This window comes from Balaenoptera ricei, chromosome 15, assembly GCF_028023285.1.
Source record: "Balaenoptera ricei isolate mBalRic1 chromosome 15, mBalRic1.hap2, whole genome shotgun sequence".
NCBI lineage: Eukaryota > Metazoa > Chordata > Mammalia > Artiodactyla > Balaenopteridae > Balaenoptera > Balaenoptera ricei.
Window position 1 is genome coordinate 22533851 of NC_082653.1, and position 10081 is coordinate 22543931.

General features: G+C 49.2%; 1 protein-coding gene across 1 annotated transcript; it reads left to right on the forward strand.

Annotated features, from left to right (window-relative positions):
• The first annotated feature begins 3927 nt into the window (after positions 1 to 3927).
• Positions 3928 to 7536, forward strand: GHRH (growth hormone releasing hormone). The gene is made up of 4 exons (XM_059897876.1): positions 3928 to 4007; positions 4305 to 4409; positions 6473 to 6592; positions 7464 to 7536. Exons 1-4 carry the CDS (start codon positions 3928 to 3930, stop codon positions 7534 to 7536), a joined length of 378 nt encoding a protein of 125 aa, XP_059753859.1.
• Positions 7537 to 10081: the final 2545 nt, after the last annotated feature.

Sequence of the window (10081 nt, forward strand, 5' to 3'; positions counted from 1 at the left end):
CTGCCATGGACCAGAAAGGAACCAAGTGGTTGTGCAAATCAATACCATGCACCGATCGCTCAGAACCGATTCAGCATAATTGCCTGGAAATAGATAACCTTTTGCTTTCTTGCTCAATTGCAGCCGCGCTCCGTACTCTAGGTTTTAGACACAATTATCTGCCCTTGGAGCACTCCATTACCCCCACGCTCGTCTCTCGACCCGGGCTTTAATGGTCCTGAAGTATCTGTATCTTTTACCATAAACCATCTCAAACCCTTTCTGGAAGGAGGTGGGGTGTCACTCTTTTGAATGACCGTTCAAGATGCTTCCTCGTGAAAAACTTAGATCTCCTTTGACTTGGAACACTATCGGTGAAACAGTTTATAAACTGAATCAGGATGTCAATGTTTTGGGGTTCTTAAATTACACAGCAGAATATTTAAGAAAGGTAAAAGATTTTTTTCCAGGAGCTCAAAAATGGCCTTGCTAGTTTGGCACTTGAGACCTGACCTCTGCTGTTAGCTGAAGGTTCATCTGCAGAATTCCTGTAGCATTCCTGGCATGAAGTCTGGCAAAAAGTGCCAGCTGATGTAAATCAAATGCCCATTTATCCTGAATCCAGACGACCTCAAATATATTTAATCACAGAATTAGTTTGTAAGCACTGCGGAGAGCTAACTGATACTCATAATGATAGATGCCTTCGGAGCCATCAAGGAGGTGTCAGTGGGGCTCTTGGACTCATGCTCGATTTAATTCAGTGAATTCTAGCTCCTTAGACTGGCCAGGTGGAAGATGTCTGCCAACAGCTATTTTAGTCCTAGTGACACAACCTCTATTCTCATCATTCCAGAAACTGGATAAGTCTTGTTGTTTTCCCTCTTTGTCCAATGGGATTTTGCCACCCCATGGATTAGGTTCTCATACCCCAGAGGTTACAGTGGTGGCTTGACCCATCCCTGGGGCAAGCGGTTTATGGCAAATCTTGTGCCTCTTGGTTGACCAGATTATGAGGTTGCCCAGCCTCCTTCTGCATGACCACGGGTTACTGGATTTACTATGACTTGCCCCCCAAAGTCTGCCAATATCAGGTTATTTTCAACTCCCTAAAACCATCGGATGTGCACAGGGACACGCCAACCAAGCAGGTGTTCCTGTTCGTCCCCCTTGTTTCTTCCCCAGAGACCCAGTAACAAAGAGCAAAGGCTTTCAGTCTTCTCAGAACCGTTTCCCATGTGCAGGTGATGAATTCACCCCATGAATAGGGAGTCTTGTGATTAAGGGCTTGTTTCCGAGAGGCCGCTGTGCGGATCAGGAGGCCCGTTCTGAAGTGCCCACTCCAAAACTAATTTGATGGAGGACCATGGAAAAAGGCCCTTCTCCTCTCTGGGCTCATTTCCTTGGCTGTAAAATTGGAGGTCGTGATACCTGCTCCCGAGGGCGAGTGTGAGGGTGGGCTGTGCTGGCCGGGTGGGCACAGGGGTTGGGAATCACTTGTGCCAGCCCTGGGAGAAGGGGCAGGGGGTGGGGAGGCTGAGGTGGAGCTTAGGCCAAAAACAGGGGTTAGGGCTTCGCTCTGGAGGGGGTGAGGTGTCAAGGGCTTCTGAGAGGTGAGTGAGGTGACTGGGGGCCTGGATGTGCTCAGGTCATTAAAAGATCAGCAGGAGGGCTTCCCTGGTGGCGCAGTGGTTGAGAATCTGCCTGCTAATGCAGGGGACACGGGTCCGAGCCCTGGTCTGGGAAGATCCCACATGCCACGGAGTAGCTGGGCCCGTGAGCCACAACTACTGAGCCTGCGCGTCTGGAGCCTGTGCCCCGCAACGGGAGGGGCCGCGATAGTGAAAGGCCCGCGCACCGCGATGAAGAGCGGTCCCCGCACCGCGATGAAGAGTGGCCCCCGCTTGCCGCAACTGGAGAAAGCCCTCGCACGAACCGAAGACCCAACACAGCCAAAAAATAAATAAATAAATAAATAAAGTAGTTATAAAATTAAAAATAAATAAATAAATAAATAATGTCTAAAAAAAAAAAAAAAAGATCAGCAGGAAAGAAGGCGAGAATGCCCAGGATGCAGCTGGGAGACAGAAAAAGCTGTGGTCATGTCAAGGAGACCCCTTTGCCTCCAAAATTCTCCTTACTTAGGAAACTCCAGCTGTGGACCAGGTCGGGAAAGGGGGGCCAGGTGTGATAGTGTGTGATGAGGACAGAAGACTGAAGATCCTTGGTCTGGGGGGCCAAGTTCTAAGTCAGGTGCAAAACGCATCTAAAGGGCTTGTCGTGTGGATGAAGGCGCAGCAGGTCTGGGAGGCACGGCAGGTGGATGTCAAAGGGGCAGCCCGTGGGGCCGACACCACGGTCTCATCTTTTCTCTAGCCCCAATCCTTACCAGAATAGTAAAAGCTTAACAAGTATTTGCAGGATAAGGGGACTTGGACTTGGTGCAATGAGAAAAACTTCCTAACAGGAGAAATAGGACAGACTGGCTTGGAGTTAGTGAGCTCCCTGTCACTCACTGGCAGCAAGTGTTTGAGCTGAAACTGGAGCATTGTCTTTGGGTGGGGAGGATGAAGGGGTGCACATCAAAGAGGGGCTGATGATTGAGGCCTGGATGGCTGCTCCCTCCAGCCCTGGAGGTGCCGGGGTCTCGGGCAGCATTGAGCAGCCCCCGGGGTGCTTCCTGGAGTCTCAGGTCATCCCTGGGTTAGTCGAGACCCCAGTGTCTGGGAGAAGAGGGGTGATGCCCTGAGAGGGCAAGTGAGCCCAGGAAAGGAAGTGGATCCCCTCAGAGCTGGCCCTGCCTGCCGGAAATCCCTCCTCAGCAGGACCAGCTGGAAATGGAGCGATGCGGGGAGATGGTGGGACATGAGGGGTCCTGCCCTCAGGGGCTGGCTGAGCCTCTGGAGGGGTCTGTATCCCCATGGAGTGCACATCCTGCTGAGAGGGGGTGCCCCTGGGAGATGAGAAGACCCAACTCTGAGGTGGCTGAGTCACCCCGAGGCCAGCCGTTTCCACACCGTGGTCTGACAGCAGTGGCACCGCCCCAGCCGAGGTGGCTCTCTCCCTGTAGACTGTTCTTCCCCTAATTGCCGAGCACGGTGTCAGCAGGCCCCAGTGAAGGATAATTACGTGATCTACGAGATGATTCTGCCTCACGGGCTCCCCAGGTTCCCTGGTCTCTTCCAGGGCAAAATCTAAGCATCTGGAGCAAGATGTATAGCCTTCCTCCCTTTCCTCCAACTCCTCACAAAATCAGGACAGCCTGCTCCCTGAGCATTAGGTCATCGGAGCAGAGGTGTGTGGAGAATTGCCCACGTGCCAAGCACTCACTTCAGATGCCTCATCTCACCTCATGCTCACAAGGACCCTATGCAGTAGGTGTAGTTATTGACTCCATTTTATGGATAGAGAAACTGAGGTCCAGAAAGGAGAAGCCACTAGTCCTGGGATGCACAGCTAGTGATGGCAGAGCCCAGATGTGAACTCAGATTTGTCTGACTCAGAGCCTGAGCTGTTAGCCCTGTTCAATACCGTCAGTGCCACACTGGGCTGGTGGGTGACTTAGGTGACTAAGGGAAGGTGCTTGCTCCTCCCCTATTCCTTGCTGAGGCCTGAATCCCATGTATAAGGCCTTACAAGGAGGGGCAGTTTCACCATTATCATTCATTTTATGTTCAACCCTGTGAGGTCAGCAGAGTAGCCTTATCATGCCCATTTTACAGATGGAGAAAATGAGGTCAGAGCTTGTGACTGGCAGAGGCAGAACTTGAATCCAGGTGTGTCTGGGTTCTTTTTCTTACCCGACAGCTTCCATAAGACAAGGACCAAACTTGCATGGAGCCAAGCCCAGGGCTGGGCCCACCCAGCAAAAGGCATCCCAGTGGCTATGGCTTCACCTGACCTTTTCTTCCTGTTTGTCAATCCCAGGTGCCAGCACAGGGGTGAAGGATGCTGCTCTGGGTGTTCTTCCTCGTGACCCTCACCCTCAGCAGCGGCTCCCACGGCTCCCCGCCCTCTCAGCCCCTCAGGTAAGCAGTCCTGACAACAGGGCCTGCTGGATTCCTGCCACCCCAAAGCCAGCCCTGCCAGGGTTGCTACTTAGGGGATGCAGAATCAAGCCACCAGCTGGTCCCCAGCTATCTCCTCGGGCAGCCTCCACCTTTCATCTCTGGGAGGGAGGCAGACTCTGAGCCCCAGAGAGGTCACTCAGCTCAGGCTCCAGCTCTCTCTGGGGACAGGCCACAGAAGGACCTTATAGAGACCCCCTGAGCACAGCCCCCCTGGGCCTCCCACCCTGCCTTTTGACCTCTGACTCCTTCCACTAGGATGCCGAGGTACGCAGACGCCATCTTCACCAACAGCTACCGGAAGGTGCTGGGCCAGCTCTCTGCCCGCAAGCTTCTCCAGGACATCATGAGCAGGCAGCAGGGGTGAGCTGACGTTCTCGTGACTTCTTCCCGCACCCCAAGTGCATCGCGGTTTGGAGGGACCAAGTTTGGTCTCTCCCCTTGCACAGCATCTGTCATTTCTGGACTCGCCATAGCAGAAGGGCTCCAGTGTCAAACCTCAGCTTACACTTAACTAATACATGATCACTGAGCACCCACTATGTGCTTGTCCCTGTGATGGGCTCCAACAGTGACAACACCAGTGGTAGTCACCACTTGACTGTGACTCTGCCAGAAACAAAGACTTTGCCCTGGGACATTTACACACACCCAGCACAGTGCTGGGCACAGAGTAAGCCCTCGGTAGTGTTAGCCATTATTCTTAGTTTCTTTTCTTCTTCTTCTTCTTTTTTTTTTTTTTTAGTATTTATTTATTTATTTGGCTGTGCCGGGTCTCAGTTGCAGCACACAAGATCTTTAGCTGTGGCAAGAAAACTCTTAGCTGCGGCATGTGGGAATCTTTTAGTTGCAGCATGTGAGATCTTTTAGTTGCAGCATGCGGGATCTAGTTCCCTGACCAGGGATCGAACTCAGGGCCCCCCTGCGTTAGGAGCGCGAAGTCTTAACCACTGGACCGCCAGGGAAGTCCCTATTCTTAGTTTCTTATGTGCTCTTTCCAACAACTCTACAAAGCAGTTCCTCTTACCCCCATCGTACAGAAGCTACATTAATAGCTTCTAAAGGACACACACCAAAGAGCGGCAGAGTTAGCATTCAAACAGCCTGACTCTACAGCCTGAACACTTTTTAGTTTTTTGTTTGTTTTTTTTAAATTTATTAATTTATTTATTTTTGGCTGCGTTGGGTCTTCGTTGCTGCGCATGGGCTTCCTCTAGCTGTGGCGAGTGGGGGCTACTCTTCGTTGTGGTGCGCGGGCTTCTCATTGCGGTGGCTTCTCTTGTTGCAGAGCACGGGCTCTAGGCGCGCAGGCTTCAGTAGTTGTGTCTTGCAGGCTCTAGAGTGCAGGTTCAGTAGTTGTGGCGCACGGGCTTAGTTGCTCCGTGGCATGTGAGATCTTCCCAGACCAGGGCTCGAACCCATGTCCCCTGCATTGGCAGGCGGATTCTTAACCACTGCGCCACCAGGGAAGACCCACTTTTTAGTTTTTATTTTGAAAAAATTCCAAACTTACAGAGAAGTTGCAGCAATAGTACAAAGGGCTTTCACATACCTTTCCCTGTAGTCAACAGTTCCTAATATTTTTATTATATTTGCTTACTTTGTATCTATATCTAGACATACACACAAACCCAGGTATGTATTATTATTATTATTATTTTGCTGAGCCATTTGGGAGTGGATTGCAGTCATCATGACCCTTTATCCTTAAGTACTTCTGTGTGTCTCCTAGTATCTAATCAAAGGACACTCTCTTACATAATCACAGTATAATTATCACTTAGAGCCCATATTCAAATTTCACCAGTTGTCCCCAGATGTCCTTTATAACAATTATTGATCTTCCTCATCCAGGACCCAATCCAGCATCACAGGTGGCATCATAGTTGTCATGTCTCTTTAGTTTCTTTTAATCTGGACCAGTTCTTCAGTCTTTTGTGACATTGACATTTTTGATTAGTAAAGGCCAGTTCTTTATAGAATGTCCCTCATATTGGACTTGCCTGGTGCTTTCTCATGATTACATTCATATTATGCAACAGAAGTGATGTTGCCTCCTTCTCAGTGCATCCTATCGGGAGGCACATGACGTCAATTTGTCCCATTGGTGATGGTAACTTTGATCACTTGGTTAGCATGATGTCTGCCAGGTTTCTCCTCTGTAAAGTTAACATTTTCTCCTTTGTAATTAATAAGTCATCTGTAGGGAGATATGTGTTTCACAGTCTATTGTCTTCACTCCTATAGTTACTGTCTTCTTAAATGTTGCTGAGTCTAATTCAGTTGGGTGCAAGAGTCTATGCCAGATATTGGAATAGGCAGAGGGACACACCCTGCTCTGCTAACTTTGCCCTGGCCTTTCGCAGGCCTCTCTGCGTCCTATTCAAGTAGCAACCTCAGTTGTTTCTCTTTTTCCAATCGAATAGAGAAAGAAACCAGGAGCAAGGAGCAAAGGTACGGCTTGGCCGTCAGGTGGATAGCATGTGGACAGACCAAAAGCAGGTGGCATTGGAGAACATCCTGGTGACCCTGCTGCAGGAGCACAGGTGGGAATACGTGTGTGTGTGTGTGTGTATGTGTGCATGTGCATGTGTGCATGTGTGTGTGTTTAGGGACCTCAGAGGTTTCTTTCCCAGAGGGTGGGCAGGAAAAGGAAAGAAACTCCTCATCTCCAAAGGTGTGGGGCTCTACCAAGCAAACTGGGAATGGGGTCCCTCCTTCCACACATCAAGAACCGGAAGAAGGGGAGAAAATGTGCGACAGAGACTGGTCTTGTCCACTGCTGTATCTCCAGCGTGTAGCCAGAGGCCAGGCTCAGTGTCTGTGTCCAGAAATGTTACTCAACAGTTCTGGGATAGGATCCAGGAATCTAAATCATCTTAACAAGGGTCCCAGGGGACTCTGATGCTGATGTAGTAGGAGGCGTGCCCTGGATCCCTTACCAAGTTCATAAAACTGTAAAGCCAAAGGAAGACCAGCCCCTCCCAACACCCTCGGGTGGACAAGTGTGAGCTGCGCTCGTGGGAGGGAGAGATGGGAGTGACAGTCAGTTCCCCTCTCCCTGACCCTCACAATCCCAGTAGGAGTCAGCGGAGATCAGCAATGAGTTTTCCCATTTTACAGAGGAGGAAAACTGAGGCAAAGAAGGGGCAGCATCTGGCCCCAAGTCAGGGACCAGGCAGGCCCAAGACCTGCCTTGCTTCCCTGGAGCACTTCACATGAACTCTACTTCGCAGACAAAGTTTCCCCAAAATGACACGACTGTTTGGAGAAACTCTGCTATATTTTAGAGCCTGACTTTGAACTGTGAGCACAAACGTGCCCCAGCACGACTCTGCCAGGCACTTCTGGACCAAACTATTAAGCAAATTCAGTTCCCAGCAGAGCTCTCCGTGTGCCGCCTCACCTTCTTCCCAGCCTAATTAAACACCAAGAGCTCAGAGATCTCACCAAGTACAGTCCTGGGGAGATGCAAGCAGCAGCAGGGTGACAGAAAGAGTGCAGGAGGGGCAAGAACCAGCCTGGGAGGCAGGATGGACACCTGAGGCCCAGGTCTGGTTCTGCAGCCAACTCTCGGCACAGAGCAAGTCAGCTTCCCAGTGCCCTCCTCTGTGAAGGGAGTGGGTTCGCTCCAATCACCGCCAAGGTCCCAAAGGCTAGAATTCTTTTTAAAAATGCCCCTAAGAATAATGCCTCCCCTGTGCCTATCACGCTGGGATTAGGTCATCATTCACCTGCTTTATGGCTCCCACCAGGCCCCAGTGGGGCAGAGTGGCCCTAAGGAGGGCCAAGTCCTAAGAATGCAGGCTTTGTTCCTGCAGGTTAAAAGCCAGAGGCTTCACAGAGCTCGAAGTCATAGAGCAGCAGGAAGGGGCCTGGAGGCTGCTCCAGCCATTGTTCCCCCTCCAGCTCAACTGCTGCAAATACCAGGACATCACGGTGGGCCTGAGAAAACATAACAGCAGAATGAGTTCTTACACCTTAAGAGTGCAGAGTAGAATGATTTGGCAGATGGCATCCTTTTGCACTCACCACACTTTGTGTCCACATAACAGTCCTATAAGGTAACAAGTTCAGATTTATCCATCTTCCCATCCCTTAAAAATCATCCAAAGATGGCCAGGCTCTGGGCTGGGGGGACAGCGGTGGATGAGACAGCCGTGGTCTCTGCTCACGTGGAATTCATTACACACTGAGGCAGACAGAAATTAATCAAGTACTTGTACGGTGGATTATTTAATGTGTGATAAATGGTAAGAGATGTAAAGGGTGTGGTGAATGTGTGTGCTGGAAAGAATAACCTAATCTAACCCCGTCTGGGGATTAGAAGCGGCTTCTTCACGGGCAAGTGACTGCCCAGGATCTCACTGGGAGTAGGTTGGGAGAACTGGGGCTAAGACTGAGGTCCGTTTGGGACGCAGATAGTCAGTCTTAACACTGGAATCTCCATCACCCTAATTCCAGGTGTCCTGTCCCGTCTTGCCTTTACTCCAGTGCCCCCAGACTGAGATTTACCTTTCTTTCTGCGACAGGAATTCCCAAGGATGAAGATTCTGCGTATATTTCCTGCTCCCTGCAGCTGAGACACAACTGCATCCGGTTAATCCTATTTAATTTCTGACCTACCTTTTCCTTTATAAATACAATAAAATTCCCCCGTACTGGTCTGCATTTCGATTTTTCTTTTATCTTCAACCTAATTTTTTCATGTTTTACATAGTTACATTTCCCGAAGTGGTATTACAAGATATTTTTTTTAAAAAAGCTAATATTTACCAAACACTCAGTGTCAGCCGGGCAGCTTCACGTGTAGAATCTCATGCGCTCCTCACACAGCCTAATGGGAGGTATTGGCATCCTTCTCATTTCACAGACAAGGAACTGAGGCACAGAAGGGTGAACTGAATTGCCACGGTCACTGCTGGCAAGGAGAGAGCTGGGATTCAAACCCAGGGGGTCCAGCCCAGAACCGGGCTCTTAGCCATATTTGTCTACTTTGGGTGAAAGTCATCCTTCATCCACTGGTGACTTGTTCACCTATGAGCAATACCATTTATTCATTCAACAAATATTTCTAGAGCTCCCACTATGTGCCAAGTGCTGTCCTAGGCACTGGGAATACAGTTGTGAGCAAACAAAGTCCCTGACCTCATAGAGCTTATATTCTAGGACACAGGGAGGGGGAAGGGTAAGCTGGGACGAAGTGAGAGAGTAGCACTGACATATATACACTACCAAATGTAAAATAGACAGCTAGTGGGAAGCAGCCGCATAGCACAGGGAGATCAGCTCCGTGCTTTGTGTCCACCTAGAGGGGTGGGACAGGGAGGGTGGGAGGGAGACGCAAGAAGGAGGAGATATGGGGATATACGTATATGTATAGCTGATTCACTTTGTTATAAAGCAGAAACTAACAACACTGTAAAGCAATTATACTCCAATAAAGATGTTTAAAAAAAAAAACGGGAAAGAATAATAAAAACAAGTAAATACAGTAAGTCCCCTGCATACGAAAGAGTTCTGTCTGAGAGCGCATTCGTAAGCTCAATTTGTTCGTTTATGTCCAACAAAGTTAGCCTAGGTACCCAACTAACACAATCGGCTATAGAGTACTGTACTGTAATAGGTTTATAATACTTTTCACACAAATAATACGTAAAGAACAAACACAAAAAAATAAAGAAAACATTTTTAATTTTACAGTACAGTACCTTGAAAAGTACAGTAGTACAGTACAACAGCTGGCGCTTCTTAGCTGTACCTGCTACATCACCGCTGCTTTTACGCTTGCTTCCGGACATCCTGCGTTTGAAATAAAGATACTGAACTACTGTACTCTATATAGTACTGCACAACAAAGTACACAAAAGCACAACCACTTACAGAGGATGCACACACGTGACAATGTACGCCAGACACGTGAACTAGCTTACGTGACTGGACATGCAAACGCATGTTCGCATCTTTGAAAGCTCACAACTTGAAGGTTCATGTGTAGGGGACTTACTGTATAGAATATGTAAGATGGTGGCGAT

Coding starts and splice junctions, on each gene's coding strand:
- GHRH (XM_059897876.1), top strand. CDS start 3,928: ATGCTGCTCTGGGTGTTCTTCCTCGTGACCCTCACCCTCAGCAGCGGC. Junction 4,008..4,304: donor CCGCCCTCTCAGCCCCTCAG/GTAAGCAGTCCT, acceptor TCCTTCCACTAG/GATGCCGAGGTACGCAGACG. Junction 4,410..6,472: donor ATCATGAGCAGGCAGCAGGG/GTGAGCTGACGT, acceptor CCAATCGAATAG/AGAAAGAAACCAGGAGCAAG.